The sequence below is a fragment of the Neolamprologus brichardi genome, chromosome 20 (genome assembly GCF_056152115.1).
Source record: "Neolamprologus brichardi isolate AB-2024 chromosome 20, ASM5615211v1, whole genome shotgun sequence".
Classification (NCBI taxonomy): Eukaryota; Metazoa; Chordata; class Actinopteri; order Cichliformes; family Cichlidae; genus Neolamprologus; species Neolamprologus brichardi.
Window position 1 is genome coordinate 21,942,513 of NC_142123.1, and position 19,009 is coordinate 21,961,521.

The window sequence follows — 19,009 nt, forward strand, 5'->3', positions numbered from 1 at the left end:
CGACTAGTAATGACGAAATCAACCACGCAGCAAAACATTACGAAATATTTTTAATCAGAGCTTTTTCAAAACAAATATTACACAATCATACATAATAAAATAAAATAAAAAACATACTTCGGCAACCGGAAATTGATTGTGTTAAAAATATATATTTCTAAATTAACAATGACCCTGCTTTAAAAAATACAAATAGACGGTATCATAAATTTGATTTTATTGATAATGGGGGGGAAAAAATCACTACTATCATGTTGCAAAGAAAATTCAAAAGGATTCAGTTAACATAAACAGTCATATAACATATCATTAGAGTTTACACTGTGAATACATTAAAATTGCATGTAAAACAAAAACATAACAATCGCTATCCCTTACCTTTGACATTACATGCAACACGAAAAATAGACAAGCCTTTTCAGTTCCACTAATATGTGAGATGATACATTCAATGCCTCCTTAAATGCCTTATTACATCAAACTTTGATAATGTCATCTTTGCCCATATGTCACACAGCTCCCTTTTAAATCAACAAAATAGAACCATAAGTATGTAAATATGATCTCCTTTTTAGTGGTTTAATTAGTAAGAGTAAAAGGCTCTGATATGCCCAGCTTGTGTTTACATTACAGTACAGCAACAGGTGGCAGGGTAGTCATCTGCGTCAACTTGGAATTCGTTTCCATAAACAAAGTAGATGCATGATTTTCCTTTCCAGGTGTACGTGACCTTGGTGATGGGGATCAGCTCTATGGTTTGACGCTGCAGACAGAGAAAGAAAATATGAGTAGGGTGCATTCTGCTAAATTATTCTTTAACTAACCAAGTCATTAGATAATAGATAAACAAATGTTTTTTAATATAATATTGACGAAAAATACCTGCTGTAGAATGCGTGATGTCTGCATGTACTTTCCTTGGTGCTCACTGACAAGGCGCTGAGAAGCACTCACCACCGTAGTGTCAGGGAATCCTGAAAGTGGATATACCTACAAAGGGTGTTCACAGTGAATTTAAGTTAAGCACTGAGTTAATGTGACTATTTAAACTGCACTGACCAATTGTTAAATAGCTCCAGCAGATTTTATTTGCTGCGAATGCGAAAGTGAATAGTGGCATTGTAAAGCGCTTTGGGTGCCTTGAAAAACGCTATATAAATCCAATCCATTATTATTATTATTATTATTATTATTATTATTATTATTATTATCTCTTCTTGCAACATTACTGACAATAATAATGTGATTAAAGATACACGTGCTCCAAATATTCAGTCATGTCAAATTTCAGGACAGGACTGCATAGAAACATGTGAATGTTTTCACATGGCTATATGGAGTCCTGGGAAAAACTAAGTACAGCCCATGATTCAGTATGTTGTAGAGCAACTCTTAGCAGCAATAACTTGAAGTAATCATTTTCTGCTATCAGTCTCTCACTTTGTTGCTTTATAATGTTGCTTCAGTTTATTGAATTTTTTTGGTCATTTGTTTATGCACAGCTCTTTTAAAGTCCTGCCACAGCATATTAGTCAGGTTGAGGTCTGGATATTGACTGGGCCATTGCAAAACTTTTTTCCTTTTTCAGGCTTTCTGTTGTAGATTTGCTGCTGGGCTTGAGATCATTTTCCTGTCGCGTGAGCCAATTTTCCCTGTGCTTTAGCTGTCAGATTTCCTCACATGTGACTGTACTATACGGACGCATCAATGACTGCAAGGTGCCCGGGTCCTATTACTGTAGAAGAAGCCTAAATTATCAACACTCCACCACAGTGCTTAACAGTTGGTATGAAGTGTTTAAGCTGATATGCTGTGTTTGGTTTTCTCAAAAACTGTGTTGTGCATTACAGTCAAACATCTCTCTTTAGTGTGTTCTGCCCAAAGCACATTGTTTCAAAAGTTTTGTGGTTTCCTTCTTTAGTTACAAATATATAATGATCTATTTTCAATTATTTTCTCACGGCGTATCCAAGTATGGATAGTAATATCATCATAGATAGAATACCATGTATTGGGTGTCTCTGAAGAGCTCCTTGCCAGACACCTTGCTAAGGTTTTCCACCCGAATTCCACTCAACTGTTCCACAACAAAGGCATCAGAGTTGTTAGTCCTGGAAGCAAGATGAAATTCAGTCTTCTATTATAGCAGCTTTACATTGTATATGAATGAGATTCATCTTATTAAGAGACTATTGCGCTGGCTAAGCTAGTTAAGTAATTTTTATCAATGTGCACCATTTCACAGTGAGCTTGATGTAAACCAGGAGCTGTTGTTTTCCATTGCATACGTCACACTGCCTCGATCCTTGCCCATGACAGGAACTGCAACTGTAAAAGAACAACTATCAGTATGCTGCACAAAAAAGCAAAAATTTGATTCATTATACATGACCCTGTTTGACCCTAAAAATAAGAAATCTGTGGTTTATGCTTACTTTTCTCTTCCTCTGCCACTGCAGTGGGTGCACCTATCATTCCCGTGACGATAACAAGATCCATTACACACCCAGCAAACTTTCTGTTAGGAGGAAAAAAGTAAAAGAAAAACAAAAGGCTTTTAGGAACTTTATCATTTATCCTTTTTTCTCCTGAGGCCCGTGCAAAATACTTACGTTACCAGCTCCGGCACAGTCTTTGCATGGTTTTCGGCCAATTCCCAAACAATTATGGCAGGGCTGTGAATGCAATGTTTATCGTGAGATAAAAATAAACAAAACATTTTTTTTTAAAGTAAAAGTAGTTATTTTTAACATGTTTTTTCACAGCTTACCTTCACAGATGATGTGTAGGGAACTTTAATAAATTGTTTGTCATCCAAAAAAAATTGGGGGGTTTTAGCAGGAATATCCCAAGGCCCTGGAGGTTGTTGGGCATAGGCATCCACCGTCTGACCTGGTACAAATAAAATGTATCCTAAATAGCTAGCTGACAGCTGAAAGCTAATGGAATTTTGCTCATTGTAACATGCTGATAAGCAGATCTACATCTTTGACTATTGGACTGTTTGTCTGACATGAAATTCATAACGTTACTTCAGACTTAAGAGTAATTCTATTTTTTAACATTAAAAAAGGACACTTATTTAAACAGCATTGTACCTGTGTATGGTTCGTGACTCCACTCTGTAGATCTGGATTCATTGAAAGTGTCCAGGCGGTACTAAAAAACATAAATGTTTGTATTGGTTATTGTTAATGATTATTCATGTTCTATAATGTTAAAAACCAAAAAAAGACAGTTATTTTTGATTGTCATTGTGGCAGGTTTTTCCAAACACAGCCTACTTCGTCTTACCCTATATGTATTGAATGCCTCCATGTTAGTGATCACTCCATCCTTTGCTGGTGCAGAACTGTAGCAGCATTTACTCTTTACAAACAGGAGTAAGGCATCCCGGGCTGTGTTTTCAGATATAGAGGGAATGCTGCCAGTAATAAGGGAAGGTGATATGGTATGTCACATTGTCTACCCTTTTAATATGAATTTTCAGTTTTCTGGGTGCTGAGGCACTGAGATTTTTTTTGCTTCCTAAAATCCGATCATCGAAAATGTTTTGCAGTATCATGAGCTAGTATGGTGAAAGAAAGTGGTTTGAGTCTTACTTCCACTGGGGTTGATCCAGTGCAGGCTCAGGCTGCGCTGCTGGGAATGTGGGCATGGGAGGCGGCAGAAATCCACCTTAAAATCAAAATGTTTTTAGATTCATCCAATAAAAAAAGACAACAAAAAGACGAGCCTAACGCTAGACCTCAAAGTCTGGCCAGTTGAGTTTTTCTCTGAGTCTGAAACTACGATTAATCATATCTGAAAAACCTGCTGACAACATGCAGTTTTATTTATAAATATTGATCTGGTATCTTTTATACTGACATTTTCTTGTACTTTGCAAAGATTTACAAAGCTGAGGGCAACTTTTCAACACTGCAGAAAAATCTGACATGAAGTTACAATCTCAAAATACGCATTTGATTGTATTAACACCTCATATTTTCAGTATACCCAAAGTAGAGCATATAGTGTGCATTTGGGAACCTTGCAAAACTAGGTAAATAATGCAAATATTTGTAAAATCTGTAATTATTGATGCATGTTACCTCATCATCATAATTCTTTTGTTATATGATTGTACGCTGTAACATGATCTAAAGTAAATATTAATTTATGAGTACTGCATTCATTTTCTTCTTCCCTTTCAGCCATTTTTCATGGAAAAGTGTGTTTTTAAGTATAAATATAGCATAGCATACAAGGTGTATCATTTTCAGATGGTTTATTGAACCATTTGAGTCTCCGCATAGGACATTCATAGTGGCGCAAACAAACTATGTCCGGCATACCATACCTCCCCCAGCGACTGTTCCTTCATATCCAGGCATGCTGTCAAACATGCTGGCTGGAGGAGCAGTGGGGCCAATGGACTCAGCAACGGGTGGGGCAAACATTGCTGAAACAAACCAGAAGAACCAGTTCACTCATAGCCACAGACAGACTTTGAAATTGTATAAAATTGCAATCCTGTTCTGACATTTTCACGAATCACAGCCAGACCAAAAAGAAAACCGGGAAAAGAAAGCTGTAAAATAAATACATAAATAAATAAACTCCATCACTCAGTCTACTCTGAAATTGTTTTTCCCGCACCAACTACTTCAGACAGGGGTTGATCTCACTTCCTTAAATCTCGCTAGACATTACACCCCCAGCAGTCTTAATGTTACACTACATACGACTTCTCCAGTGACAGACACCTAATCTGTACGCCGCGATGACGTCACTCCCACAGCCGGAAGATGATAACTATTACTTTTATCACAACAATCTGTATCAATGAGTAAGAAAATAACAAGGAGGGTAAAAGATCTTACCAGGCGTCCCCGCAGCTGCTGGTACATAACCGGGATTATTTATTCCATAATCTCTGCCTGGCTGACTGCAAGTAAGGGGAAACGAAAGTTAAGATAATCAGAGTGTGTGTGTGTGTGGGGGGGGGGGGGGGGGGGGGGGGGGGGGGGCAAAAAAATTAATAAATACAATAAAATGCGAGCTGGGTTAAAGTTTAAAGCAAAGAAATACAGAATAACGCGATCATTACCTCAGAAAAGGCTGTCGCTCCATTCCAAAGCGTTTCACGGCAGCTACGAGAGAAAAGTCACGCCGTGCAAAGTCTTCAGATGTGATCTAGAACCATGCACTGTCACTTCATCACAAGACATCAATCATGTGACATAAGACTGATCATTCGCCTTTTATTGCCCCACTCCTGCGTTACGTTCCCAGCTTTTTCACAGCTGCCAGCTCTGGTTGCAGCAGTCAAACAGGATTAAAAAAAAGATTTCTGGTTTTCTCAAAATAGGAACTGCCGTGTTTTATTGATAGTTTACAGAAGTGCAGAAAAACCCACCCCCAGCACATACACACTCCCCCCAAAAGAGAAAGTATCCGCTCAGGAAGTACGCACCAAGTTTTGGGAGCGTGTTATAAATAATGGTGTATGTACAGCTAAAAGCCTCAGAGCACCACCGGAAGGTATCAAAACACTTTACGAATAATAACAACGACCAGAGTCCAAATATGTAGCTAAAACAGTTTTGACAAAGACAATCCGGTTGAGTCAAAAAGCATGTTGCAGTGGGGTTTTTTATAGACTACAGCACCCATAATCCTTTGCAATGCTCACGGAAGTCCTTTTTCTTTCCTTCCGCCATCCCCGAAGTCCCTTTTGGATTTACATCGGCGGGTGAGTTGGTACAATCTGAAACAATCCGCTAGATTTTGGGCATTATTCGCCCATCCTGACATGGTTCACGAATCATTGACATATATTATATATGTACAGGCTACGATTTACAGTTTTGTCTTGCGATATGTGCTTAAATTGAGCAAAGTGCTGGTGCTAAAGAGACTTACCGGCTGGCAGCGCCATTGACGTGAAATGGAGTTGTAGTCTTCAGCAAAGGCCTGCTGTACTAAATGTCTCATAGAAATATATTCTGCTCATAAATCTAATACGTGACAGAAAACAAAAGTAGTTGTACGTAATTGTATTTATGTTTAACCTCAAACTCATGTGAAATCCTTACAGTAGAGTAGCATGGCTTGGCTAGCTAGCTAAACATTGAGCCTACCGTAGACGCTAGCTAATGATGGTCTGCACGTTTGCTTTGAGACTCACTTCTCGGAGTAGATGTTTTGAGACATAAAGGCTATGCTTGTCTTTTGTTTTAGCTCGTAATTGGCAGAATATAGTGCAGCAACAGTGAGGTTTGGCATGTTGAGTTTGTGCTAAACTTGTCTTTTTATGTGTTTTGTCCTCAGTCACCATGGCAGCCCTCAGGCCCCTCACTAAACCCAAGATTGTCAAAAAGAGAACCAAGAAGTTCATCCGCCATCAGTCTGACCGATATGTCAAGATTGCGGTAAGTGTCCTGTCATAGATGCCCATCAGTTTTGGACTGTTTACCTGCGGTGACTAACTCATGTCAGTGAGTTATATGACCTACACGTTTATTCACATATCCCTACAGAAAAACTGGCGTAAGCCCAGAGGTATTGACAACAGGGTCCGCAGGAGGTTCAAGGGCCAGATGCTGATGCCCAACATCGGTTATGGTAGCAACAAGAAGACCAAGTTCATGCTGCCAACTGGTTTCAAGAAGTTCCTGGTGCACAATGTCAAGGAACTCGAGGTCCTTTTGATGAGCAACAAGTAAGTTATGAATGCTCATGCATGTAGATTACTGCTGCTGTAGATGTAGAGGACATGGTGCACCAAATGGCTTGTATTGGAATACATACATAGGTTTTTTCCCCAATGTTGTCTAATTAACTTCTTGTCTTGGAATATTACCCTGTGCAAAAGTTTATTATAATTAAAAGTATGCAAACACTATATTAAATTAGACAGCTACGGGGAAACATTAGAGTAATTGTTTTTGTGTAGTTAAAGTATGTTGAAGGATTTTACGGAGTCTTCCTTGGTCAGGTAAAGCCTCTAAGACGGTGACTGTGCATATATGCATGTTGAGATCATGTACAGTAAAGAAATTGGTTTAATATACCAGAAGCCTGTGCATTTTGGTGGTATTTGTCCATAAACACAAGGTGCTGTTTGAGTCAGCGAAACCCGAATAAGTAAAACTTATCATGTTATAGTGCTGATGACTTTTCTGAGATATGTGTGCAAAAGATGATGAGCATTTCATATATTTAAAGTTTGCAGTTGCACTGACCAGTTCAACAGTGAGTGATGTTTCGATTCTCAGTCATCTTGGCATTTTTCTAGTGAAAGTTGCTGCTGGTTTAGTATTACCTCCTAAAGAGGTTTTTTTGCTTTTGAAAATTTTTGGCCTTCTACCTAAGAAAAATAACAGGGGGCTGTAATTTTTAAGCCCCATCTTTACCCTTAGCCTATCTGATCAGTTGCCACTCGAAGACTTTTAAAATGACATTTTTGCCTCCAGTATGTTGAAGTAGCTGCAGACTTTTGTCACATGTCTCAAACCTCAACAAGTGAGACCAAACGCTGGAAGGATTGAGCCACTATATGAGCCCCAAATTTGTTTTTGTTTTGTTGTTGTTGTTTTTTTGTTGTTGTTGTTTTAGGATCAAAAAGATTTTGAACCTATCATAAAGCCACTTAGCTTGTTTTCAGAGACTTGATCTTTTTTGAGATTACTCAGTGTTTTGGCAGTTAGTTTGATTCAGAAGGTATATAATTGATCCCATAGGACAGGTCGTGTTGAGAACCCTAATAGTGCTCAGACTGTTTGCTACGGGAGGACGTGGACCCCAGTTTCTTAGCTGTATTGGACAGACAAACTTTAGGCATATGGTTTGTGGTTCAAGGGAGCAGTTTGATTCTTCTCATTCATGTCTTCTTTTTAAAAATAACTTATTTTCTGAACCAGGTGTAAGCATAAGTCCACAGAGATGATAGTCTGGTCAGTAAAGATGAGGGTCAGATCAGCTGCATAGTTTTCACATAATTGTGGCACAACTTTCAGAGGGTTGTCTTTGCCAGAACATAGACTGCATCCTGATGCTTGACATTTTGACATCTTGCTAATGTCCATAAAGTTGTGATTGAATTTGTGCTTTTTGACATTGTGACAGACTAAACTCTTTATAATTACTTTATTTGGGATAAATACAAAAATTTCACATGTCAGTTGCTTATATTTCTTTGAAGACACCTTTTCACTAACCGAATGTGATTCTGTGCCTCTGTAGGACTCACTGTGCCGAGATTGCCCACAACGTCTCCTCCAAGAACAGGAAGCTGATTGTGGAGAGGGCAGCTCAGCTGGCAATTAAGGTCACAAACCCCAACGCCAGGCTCAGGAGTGAGGAGAACGAATAAACTGGTTATTCACAATAAAGACTTAAAAATGGAAAATGGCTTCTGGATCTTTTTTTTTTTTTCACTTTTGAACTTAATTGGCTGTTTTTCAAAAGACTCGTGTGAATATATGAAACCGATTTAAATACTATAAAGATCAAAATTAGTACCATGATTTTGGTCATACATTTAGTCAAATGTGCATTTATAAAATAAAAATTGGTTTGTTTCTTACATTCAAAGGAATATCACTCGTGGTAGGAAGAGCTATTTTATTTTTCCCCGGAAATGATAAGAAATGCTTACCGAAGAGAGCTGGTTTCATTTTCCCTGGGCAACATTATTATTATTATTGTTATTATTATTATTTTTTTTATTTTTTTTACCAAACCCTGTCGGTGAATGGAACAGAACAAAAGGGGCAAGATTCCTGAAGAGAAGCACTGACCTGCACTCTAAGCAGAGGAGGGCAGAACCTATGGACAGTTATTACTCTTATTACAGTGTGAAATAGACCAAACTGCTGTTACCTGTGGTACCATGTTTGTTTTAAGACCACCTCCTCTTAAAGACATCCTGGATTTATAAACTCATAAACCATTAAAAATCATAAATATTATGTTTTTGACACAGGTGATTCTTGTGTTAAGGTGTCCAAAGATTTAGATGATCTGAATATATGTACAAGTAATCTTATGACCGCAAAGAGCAGACTTCAGCCAACCCTGAGTTCAGCAATTCAGGCATTTTTTCTATGCTGAGCATGATGTAAGTGAGAACGGATGCCCTTTACATGGTCAACTCTTGCTGTTCAACCTTCTGTTTGTGAGGGATAACCAATCAAATGACAGTTGGGCTGAAGGGAAAGAAGCCAATATGGATTTTTCAGACAGTGGATGAACTCAAGTTCAGTGTAACACAAATAAGGAGTACTTAAAAAGCTTCTCTAATACAGATGTAAAAGTGAACCTAATGGTTTGTTTAATAAGGTTTGTTTTTTACAATTTTATGTTATTTAAACTTGAACAAAAGTCATGTCAGTGTAGTTTAAATGGTACCCTAAACATTTTGTATTGCTATTTAGTTTTATTGTGAGGTGTACTCCTAGGCTTTTCGAGATTTCTGTTGCTATATATAAGTAAAAGAAGCACACATAATTTGTTAAACCTGCTCCAGCAAGTTCATAACAAGCCTTTCTGTAAAGATTCATATGTGTTGCCTAATCCAAAATTAAGCTTGATGACATTATCTCTGACTAAAAGCTCTCTCAGCCATAAAGGACATTTTTCAAGCCTTCTGTATACAAAGGAAGCCAACAGTTATCACCTGACTTGTATTGGCTGACTGGTTTTGGACCAATTAACTTGGAGCTTAGAGTCAGTTTGGCAACGTGGATGAACATGTTCTGATAAAGCCTCGGCTGACACACTCGTGTAATTACTTAAGTTGTGTCAATAGAGCAACGACAATGTAATCAAAAGGCATTGCTTGAATTGGCCTGCTCAGATTGTGTACTGCTTGATGATGTTGAGAGCCGGTTCCCTGCAGAGAAAGTTTCCATTGCATTCTGGCAGACAAGCTGTGCCCCACAGCCCTGAGCCCTCTGCCATCTGTTCCCGTAAAACTGACATTGCCAGAGAAGCAAAAACACAACATTTATTTGGCCAGTCAGCTTGTGGCTGTTAGGATGTAGAAGTAAGTTACCAATGATGGTTGGAAAAAACAAGCAGAATCTTGGATCTGAAATTTCCTCGTTCCGAAACCATCACCTGTTTGTGGAGTGTCCTGGAAGACTCACCTTAGAGGACTGGATGTTCTCCAGAGAGAAAGAGAGGAGAACATGAGAACAGCAGGGCAGGCAGACACTGCAACGTCTGAGAGATGGTGAGAGTGTCAGGAAGAGGACAGAATCTATTTTTTCCCTTTCACTGCTCACAAAATGAACATGTCAGCAAGGGTCACGTTTGGAAAAGGGCGCCTCACTTCCAAACAGCTCTTCTTCGCCTTCCCTCAGACAGATTCCCTGAGGAAAGGCAGCCGGTCTGCAGGAGGAAAGAGAAGGATGTTCTCCTTTTCTCTCAGATGTCGACTGGGTGTCATCAGAGGAAGGACAAAAGGTAAAATCTGAGATTTAATATTTAACGAGATACCCAAGACTTCTATGGAGTATCCTGAATTTTCTCTTATAATCCCAACAAAATACTTACACAAGTTTACCTCTGTATATAACTTTCAACACTCTTTAATTCATGTACATTATGCTGCAGGCCTGTCAAACATAAATGTGTGAGCATGCTTGAGACCTGTGAAACTGAACATTCGCTTGAAGAAAATCTTGGATGATGATTCTTAGAGGTGAACAGGAACGCAGGCGTGTGATGTGCGGGACACGCGTTTCCTCTGGCTCCTTTTCTTCACACTGATATGTGCTGGCTGACAAGTGATTTAATCATTTCGCTCCTCACACTTTCACTTGCAGCTGAAGCTGATAACCATAAGATGGCAGTGTGGTCAGTTTGATCGATGTTGAGGTTAAGCTCCACGGCCTCCTGTCTGGAATATGTTCATGTGAAGTAAATGTAGGCACTTTCGTGAGGGTTTCTCTACGTAAATGGAGATAGATCAGCATCGAACAGCGAAACCAGTCACACACCAATGTCTGTTGAGATCACGAAATATTTTGCACCAGTTTCTTTTCTTTTCTTCAAATATTGAATATCACACATCTCTGTTTTTATGCCAAGGTCACAACAAAAAAAAAGGGCACTCTTATACTAATCAATACCTTGTCAGTAATGCTACAGCAATTATGTTGATTTATCGTCTAAAGCAAATGTAAAAGAGTCCATTTTTATAACATTGCCAGTCGGTTCCCAGAGGTTTTTATCAGTCCAACAGACTGCTCCATCTCCCAATTCTCTTTATTCTGGTGGAAATTAATTAGTCTCGCTCTGAAAGACTACACTCGCTCACACTGTAAATGGGGTATTAAGGACAAAAGTCTCAGAGGAAATCATCTACACCAAAGAGTATTGTGTCCACTGGAACAGCTGACTAATTAGGCTCCACGCAACAGCGGATAGAAACATGGAAATGTTTGTTTGTAATCACTTTACACATGTGGGCAAAAGGCCGCTTTGGAACAAAGGGTCTAATGTTTTTTATGAGCTTCTGAATTTTATGTATTTTGGTTTTATCCCTTTTTTTAAAAAAAAAAAAACCATCTGCACTGAACCAAAAACAGAGGCTGATGAGGTTTCGAGGAGCTGCCAGTGAGGCTGAAGGAGGGGTTTGTTTTGATAGTGGTTGCAGCGCGGGTCAGGAAGTGGCAGGCGCCGAGGCTTTTGTGCGTGACAAATGGCCAGACAGGTGCAGTGATGGGCCCTCCGTGTTTGGGTGGAGGGCCCCTGAAGGATTAGCAAAGGGTCCTTTAACCCCTCAAAGGGTGAAACATGAGATGTCAGGCCTCAGAGGAAACACATTTCACAGTTTCATTAACCTGCTCAGATTTAACGTGTTCCTATTTTACTGCCGTTTGAATATATTTCACTTATTATCACGATTGCAGTTTGAATGTCGACTGTGCTTGACGACGGCATAATATTTAGAAGCAGCAACAACTGCAAGATGTACAGGCAGCTGTTCTTCACAGGAATTTAACATATGCTTCCTCCAATATGCTGCGTGTGCACGTGTGCGTGCGTGAGAGAAAGAGAGAGAAGATAAGAGCACTGTGTAGACACAAGCTCTGTAAAACGTTTTTTTCTCCATGTGAGAAAAACGTGACGCTGTCTGACAATGAATGTGCAGGTGGTGTTAATTGTTCCGAGAGTTGAGTGTGTGGGGTGTGCGCAGTTTTGTCGTGTCTAATCTGAGCGTGCGTACTCTATGTGTGTGCTGAGGATGTGTTTGACTTGGTGGGAAGTGGATAAAGAGTCTGTCTATGTGTGTGTGGGGGTTGGCAAGGGGGAGGGAGTGACTATCGTGTGTGCCTGCTTCACTGAACCCCTCTGGCAGAGAGGGAGACAGAGAGAGGGGAGAGCAAACGCTCTAGCTCTGTATGAGAGGGCTGTGTGTGAGCTCATGTGAGTGTATGAAGAGGGCATGATAAATCCTCTGGAAAAAAGACGAGCGATTAGTAAGAATAGCGCAAAAAAACGGGACCGCAGCGAAATGGCAGGAAAAGGACACGAACCATTTCTCTCCCTGCTTTGGATTTTATAGAGGGAGCACAGCTTGGCAGATAGTAGTTTTAGATGTATGCGAGCATTGAGAATAATCATTTAGGAAGGTAGTGAGGATCAAAATTTGCCCTTTGGAGCTCCAGACCTTTCTGGATAGTGTCAAAATTTAAGGACATGCTGGAGTTGATGCACAGGAATGAAGGAAGAAAGATGTTTTTTCTAAGCAGCTGAGACCTGGTCTCTTGGGTCGCCTACTTTCACCACAGCTCTCTGCCCACTACTAAAGATCAGCAAGGTTACTTCCAGAGGGTGGCTCCGCTGATTTAACTCCAGCCATGCTCTGTGGTCTGAGGAGAGACACCAAGAACAGCATTGGTAAGAGGAACATATTCTGACATTCAGAGTCAAAGGGTACAGATTTTGTGCAGCCATAGAAGATTTAAGACAGCAGCAGGTCACTTCTGAGAGGCGCCTACATCCCTGCGGTCTTAAATCTGTTCAGCTTTAATGCAAATGAATTTGATGGTGGAATCATTACAGTGCGTGCAATACAGCAGTAATAGATTGTGAGAGATTTAAATGTCAGTGGACTCAGCCACCAGCTCTGCATATCATCCTGTCATGTGTAATTAGGGCAGATATAGCAGCATAAACTGGGTCTGGAAGGGCCCAGTTTATAAATAAAGTTTCACCTCTGAAAATAGCGATATGATTTCATTGTCAGTCAGTACCGCCCACATATTTAACCTACATTCTGGGATAGTAAAAAGTGCCCTTAATTGATTCGGAAGTTAATCAACTCCCTAAATATTTATGCAGTAAGAATCTTATTTGTAGTCACCATGTCTTTCAGATGGTGGAGTAGTCATACCCTTAAAAAAAGAGTTTCCTCTAAAGAAACAGAACTGAGACGATTCATAGTTGTAATCAACACCATCCCAATCTTAATTCTGGCTCTTGAGGTGGGTGATGGTTTTTCAAAGCTGAAGGAGGATGCCTGGAGGATGGCTAGATGGTACAGTAGCATTCAGTCACGTGCGGTGTGTTGGGTCTGTGTAACCCAGAGCCAGTGTTGCCTTTTGACAGCAATGACAGCTGTTGGACCGTCAGGGCCCCCAGGAGTCCGTGTGGTTACGAGGCTTTTGCCTTGCCTAACATGTTTGCGATGTGTCACTCACTTTGTGTGCTTTGTGCCTCAAAGCTACTGGACACAGGACTTGTGCAGGGAAGTGAGGTAAATTAATGACAATGTTATGCTTGTGCATATTCTCCAAATCGCCATAACGTGAAAGACGGAGATTTGTCTAGTTAAGCTTTGACTCATGCGGATGTGTCCACGTGAAGGCTGAATTTTCTTCTCGTATCCCGCGGCTGCCTGAAGGTTTCAGGTCAGTAAAGGTATGACAAAGGATCTATGCCTCTCAGCTGTCCAAAGGCTTCAGCTTCAGTTGGACAGATGTGGTGACTCGGTGTGGACAGAGATAAAGCGGTGGGTTTGATGCCCTTCAAGCACTTCAGTCTTTGCAAATCTGTGCAGATAACAAAAAAGACATGTCAGACTAAATGAAATGACATTCTTCATGTCAAACCAATATATTGTCAGTAGATCATCGTCAAACTGATATAATCTGAAGCCTGAAAGCTTACTTACTTCTTTCATTTCTGACCTAGAGCAAATGAGAGGAGATCATACATGAATATTTGATTCTTATAGGCACCCGAGATACAGTACATATATGTAGTTCAACGTGATTTCTTTTTTGTCTATTATTATCCTCTGTCTCACTTGCATTTTGTAGATTGTCACGTTTCAGTGAGCCCTGAAGTTGGCTACAACTTGAAATCTGCTTTTCTTGTGACTGTTTACATCTGGCACCATCAAAAAGCATGCATAATGAGCTTTTAGCAGCAGGTGTCATTTGCAGTGTGTTTATGGATTTAGCGAAAACCACGGCTTCATTACATTTAATACTGAGGAAAATTTACATTTATGATGATTCCCCAGCAGAGTACCACGGTTTGCCTTCTCAATGATGTGTAGACAGATTTATGGATGTTTGTTCAGATGAATATTGTAATTATTGTGACGCTCTCACACAGTGTAAATCACCCTAAATCTAAAAACATGTATGGCACCTCAGTTACCTTCAAGAGATCTGGGGCTGCGCGTTGCCAAAACTATGTACCAATCAAAAATACTTAACTTCACTGTCCAGCGGTTTGAAAAGCTTGTGCAGTTAATGTGTTAGGACTGATTCTTACCAGTGTCTCCACTCTGCAGTACTAACGCAGTCATCATTCCAGACTCTTGCTTGTGAGTACTTCAGTTTGATGCACGTCATATGAAAAGCAGCAACATGCTCTCTTCCACTCATCTCATCTAAGTGCGGACCTGGCACAGCTATTTTTCAAGTTTGTAATGTGATGTTCAATCGCTGTGCTGGACAGCTGAAAAAGCTAATCCGCAATGAACAGGATTAGCGAAATGCCAAGTCAGTTTCCTCATCACTGCGACTGCTGACATGGATGCATGGCTGCTTTCAGGTTCAGATGGCTGGGCAGTTGCTCCACTAATCTGAGGACGGTCCAGTGCTGAGTCCCACTGTGGGTTAAGAATAAAAACTACCTTGCTCTGCAGAGCACATTCCCTAGCTTTATCTGACAGCTGCTATAAATGACATGAAATGATGATTTCCTCTCTATGCATGAACAGACCATTAACTGCATGCTGTTCTTTCAGGAAGGCTCCCATGCTGTAGTAGCTGCTTGTTGCAAATGTATCCTTGTGTTAAATTAAAGGTCTTTAAAGGTATTTGCTGGAGACAGGGGCTAGCTATTTTAAATCCTTGACCCTTTAATATGATTGTTAGGGAAACAAAGTGGTGTGACCTTTCAAGGTCCTGAGTTTGAGGTGACCATTCTAGCTCAGATAGTCCTGACAGATGTATTTTTGGCTGTAGTGTTTCCCTGCAAAAGCTCCTCAATGACAGAGGGTTCAAACCCCTTACTGTGGGCTGCTGTCACGATGTGCATTGGGGCAGTCGTTTTCATTTAGTCTTCTGCTGCAGCGTTTCCCTACATATCCTATCACCACACTGTCTCTTCAGATGAAGGACCATACTCAAAGGGAAGCAAAGAGTCCGGGGCAACTGACCAATCACATTCGTCTCGGAGGCGCAGCCTTTCAGGTACAATACACTCAAACCTGATGTTACATCATTTACTTTGTTTGTTGTCTGATTCATGCTGCTATGCTCAATTCACTTGAGTCCCCAAGAAGAGGAAGCATCACTCCATGTTTGATTGAGACGCTTGTCTGTATGCACGTAGAGCCGTTTACGTCCTGCGGTTTGCTTGATGTTGCACTGTTTTGAATGCTTGGATAAGGTAAAATATTTGCTTGTGTTGCAAACCTGTCATTGGTAGTAAAACCACACTTTGCAGACTGATTTAAAAGCACAGCACAATGTGGAGCACAAGACAGAATGAGTTCTCCGTTGACACATAAGCACATATCCATCAATTATTGTCAGGCCAGATCATTTCCAGCTGGTTCTTTATTATGAATTTGATGCATTTCTTTTCTCAATCCTTATGTAGAGTCGTTTGAGTAAAACCAGTTTTATTCTCCACATCCTCCTTCTGAACTCTTCACAAAGATTAACTGAGACAAAGAGATCTGAAGGAACAAGGAGAAGACAGGAGGCTGAGAAAATAAAGTAGGAGGTCTTATGTCAGAGAGCATTTCTGTGAAAGATTCAGGGAAAGAGTCTTTCGTTGCCCCTCAGACAGGGTGATTCTGTCAAGCAGAGGCTAATGCTGACTGCAGATCTGTGCCTACGTCTGTATCTGTCAGCAGAAGAGTATCGAGGAGTGACCACCGTGGATCTGATGAAAAGGGAAGGCAGCAGCCTTGGCCTCACCATCTCCGGAGGGTCTGATAAGGATGGCAAGCCCAGAGTGTCAAACCTACGGCCAGGTGGGCTAGCTGCCAGGTGAGATCTCTGCTCCGTGATGCATTTAAAACCTGGCAACCACACCAAGCTGCCCGGACTTGTTATTCTGCCCCCTGAAAACGTGCGCATGTTGCAAAGCTGCACCGTCTCACTAACTGCAGGGCTGTAGGCAATGTGTTAGATCAGCTTGACCCAGAGTGACACCCCAACAGGATCAATGGAGCTATGTCCAAGAGCAGATTTAAATTTTATCTCTATTTCTGATCAGTTCATGCTTGATTTGCTGTACTGTGGTGATAACTCAATATAAATGTTTTGTGAGCGTGCTTTTTGTGCTCAAAGATTGTTTAATTAAGATAAAGCTAATTTTCCCCAACATCAGCCACGTGATAAGAAAATTCATTGGAAAACTCACATTTCATGATGATTAAGCAGCATGTGACCACAGTGAAACACACACACACACACACACACACAGAGATTTGTGAGAATGACACAGCCCCTCTGAAAATGTCTTGGCCAAATATGCCATCACTTGTCAAATCCAAGGAAGTTTAAAATGCAGACACTGTGCTAATTCTTCCGAGCAGCTTGTTTTCCATCAACCGAGTTCATGCTTGTGTGGAAGTGCTAGTTAATTTACTTGGTGGAGAGACACACAGTCAGACAGGAGAGCGACAGGCAAAGACATAGTGTGACGAGACTGGACCAGGCGACAGGCCGTTCAGCTCTGCCGGTTGAGACATCTCTCTTACTGCTGTCAGTGCTGATTGTCAGTAGCCTAAAGGTGAGAAGGGCAAGCAGGGCAGAACATCTATTTAATTAATTAGCTCTCTGATGAGCCTCGTGTTGACTCAGAATGTCACATGTCAGACACCATGTACAATCATCTCTGTCAGTGTGTGAAGACGTGAGGCTTTCAGCCAACCTGCTCCAGCATCCACTCTCCTTTTTGCACAGGTGGCTCACTATGTTAGTCGGCTTACTGCTGATGCACGTCGGATCCAATTATCATAACCGTTTCAACAAAAAAACAACTATGATTAAAAAGAGAAAAACAACTATGATTATTTCTGTGCAGTTTATTTCTTACTTTTATTTGTTTGTTTTTTACAAAGGGATGATGCACTGAAAGCCACTTAGAACGTTATTTCACCTCGCTGATTACAAATAGCTCAGGGTAATGACAGTGAGTTATAAATCCAAAGCAATGAGCTCCCCCCAAATTCTGATAATTCTCATTTTGAAGCTTTCACACCTTTCTCTTACATTAAACATATTTGTTAAACATAATCAGGTTTGAAAAACCTTCTGATTACAAGTAAATTTGTCCAAACATTTGTACAATGTGACCAGCTGGGACGGGTCCTCCGGGACTGACCTTGAGTTTATGTGGGAATTCACCTCACATATTAAGTAACACAGTAATGCAGCCAAAAGCTGATATTGCACATTAGTGGTGCAAATTTGAAACTTTGGTAACAAACATGGATTGACTCAGAACAGCTGCCTGCTTTGTCCACTTAGTAACCGAATGCTGATTCTAATCGTATGTCTGTGATTTTCCACAGGAGTGACCAGCTGAATGTAGGAGACTACATCAAGTCAGTGAACGGCATCAATCTGTCAAAGCTTCGTCACGATGAGATTATCAGCCTGCTGAAGAACATTGGGGAGCGAGTTGTGCTGGAAGTGGAGTATGAACTGCCTCCATTTGGTAGGTGGTGTGTCTGAGTCACAGTTTTAGCAGATGGAAAGAGTTGTGTGAGATGACAGTGTGAAAATGCTTATCATTAATGCAAATTCTTTTTATTTTCAAATATTTGGTCTGCAGCCAAAAATCTAAAAGGCAAGAACAGGAGAAAAATGTAGTTGCCTTTCAAAAGTATACTTTATCCTGCTTATTATTAGTAAAACAGAGTATTTAGGTCAACACGGTAGCCAAAAACATGAAGAAGGTTTAAATTGAAAGGCTAGTTTGACATCCTTTTATTGATAAATATAGTTTTTAAATTCCTGAAAAGAAGGAAATTAATGATAATTGGCAAAAGTAAAGGAGAAAAATCTCTGGACATCCAAATGATGCAGGTCATGATGAGGACACTGCACTGCCAGAGGGCTCAGCCCACACTTCCACACTCATCTGCACTGTGGCCTTTCTACATGTTTGGATCCAGACATCCTGACATCTTTCGAAAAGCAACCCACCAAATCAGCGCTTACTGAGAAATAAATATTTCTGAACAGATGTTTAATGCTGATGCACGCGTGAAGCACAGCTGCTCTTAATGAATATTTCTGCTATATTAAAAGAACAGCCGTAACCTAAAACCTATCTGCCAAATCAGGCTCGGTTTGAACTTTCAGGATGAAAATCATCAAATCAATGCTTACTAGGTTTCTACGGGAAGCTGACCTGGTCCTCGGGCAGTGCTCTGTTTGCAAACCAGTAGGTCAAACACATAAAGTTATTCACCTATTACCAAGTAATCAACTTTCTAAATTCAACATTTCAGATTATACTGGAATCA

At 40.4% G+C, this 19,009-nt stretch overlaps 3 protein-coding genes across 7 annotated transcripts in view; 2 read left to right on the forward strand and 1 right to left on the reverse strand.

Moving 5' to 3' along the window:
• Window positions 1-33: 33 nt before the first annotated feature.
• On the reverse strand, window positions 34-5,476 carry ssuh2rs1 (ssu-2 homolog, related sequence 1). The gene is made up of 13 exons (XM_006796370.3): window positions 5,093-5,476; window positions 4,866-4,930; window positions 4,343-4,444; window positions 3,603-3,678; window positions 3,295-3,424; window positions 3,099-3,159; window positions 2,771-2,892; window positions 2,613-2,675; window positions 2,436-2,518; window positions 2,236-2,328; window positions 2,006-2,111; window positions 883-990; window positions 34-763 (listed from the first exon to the last, which is right to left on the reverse strand). The coding sequence occupies exons 1-13, from the start codon at window positions 5,113-5,115 to the stop codon at window positions 623-625; spliced, it is 1,173 nt and encodes a 390-aa protein (XP_006796433.1). The 5' UTR covers window positions 5,116-5,476; the 3' UTR covers window positions 34-622.
• Window positions 5,477-5,637: 161 nt separating this feature from the next.
• Window positions 5,638-8,395, forward strand: rpl32 (ribosomal protein L32). The gene is made up of 4 exons (XM_006796369.3): window positions 5,638-5,737; window positions 6,316-6,416; window positions 6,525-6,706; window positions 8,230-8,395. The coding sequence occupies exons 2-4, from the start codon at window positions 6,321-6,323 to the stop codon at window positions 8,357-8,359; spliced, it is 408 nt and encodes a 135-aa protein (XP_006796432.1). The 5' UTR covers window positions 5,638-5,737; window positions 6,316-6,320; the 3' UTR covers window positions 8,360-8,395.
• A 1,616-nt stretch (window positions 8,396-10,011) lies between these two features.
• The window catches only part of LOC102779472 (glutamate receptor-interacting protein 2-like), a 32,541-nt gene continuing 23,543 nt past the window's right edge, over window positions 10,012-19,009 (forward strand). For 2 of the 5 annotated variants that reach the window (XM_006796371.2, XM_006796372.2), the window contains exons 1-4: window positions 10,012-10,455; window positions 15,630-15,710; window positions 16,379-16,517; window positions 18,050-18,195. In XM_006796371.2, the coding sequence (XP_006796434.2) occupies window positions 10,278-10,455; window positions 15,630-15,710; window positions 16,379-16,517; window positions 18,050-18,195 (544 nt within the window). In that variant the 5' untranslated portion in view covers window positions 10,012-10,277. Of the gene's footprint in view, window positions 10,456-12,371; window positions 12,898-15,629; window positions 15,711-16,378; window positions 16,518-18,049; window positions 18,196-19,009 lie in introns of those variants that run through there. The other 3 variants (XM_035910191.2, XM_006796373.3, XM_035910192.2) reach the window with 3 other exon arrangements.

Coding starts and splice junctions, on each gene's coding strand:
- rpl32 (XM_006796369.3), top strand. CDS start 6,321: ATGGCAGCCCTCAGGCCCCTCACTAAACCCAAGATTGTCAAAAAGAGA. Junction 6,417..6,524: donor ACCGATATGTCAAGATTGCG/GTAAGTGTCCTG, acceptor ATATCCCTACAG/AAAAACTGGCGTAAGCCCAG. Junction 6,707..8,229: donor GTCCTTTTGATGAGCAACAA/GTAAGTTATGAA, acceptor GTGCCTCTGTAG/GACTCACTGTGCCGAGATTG.
- ssuh2rs1 (XM_006796370.3), bottom strand. CDS start 5,115: ATGGAGCGACAGCCTTTTCTGAG. Junction 2,893..3,098: donor GAGTCACGAACCATACACAG/GTACAATGCTGT, acceptor TATTTGTACCAG/GTCAGACGGTGGATGCCTAT. Junction 991..2,005: donor TCAGAGACACCCAATACATG/GTATTCTATCTA, acceptor CACCCTTTGTAG/GTATATCCACTTTCAGGATT.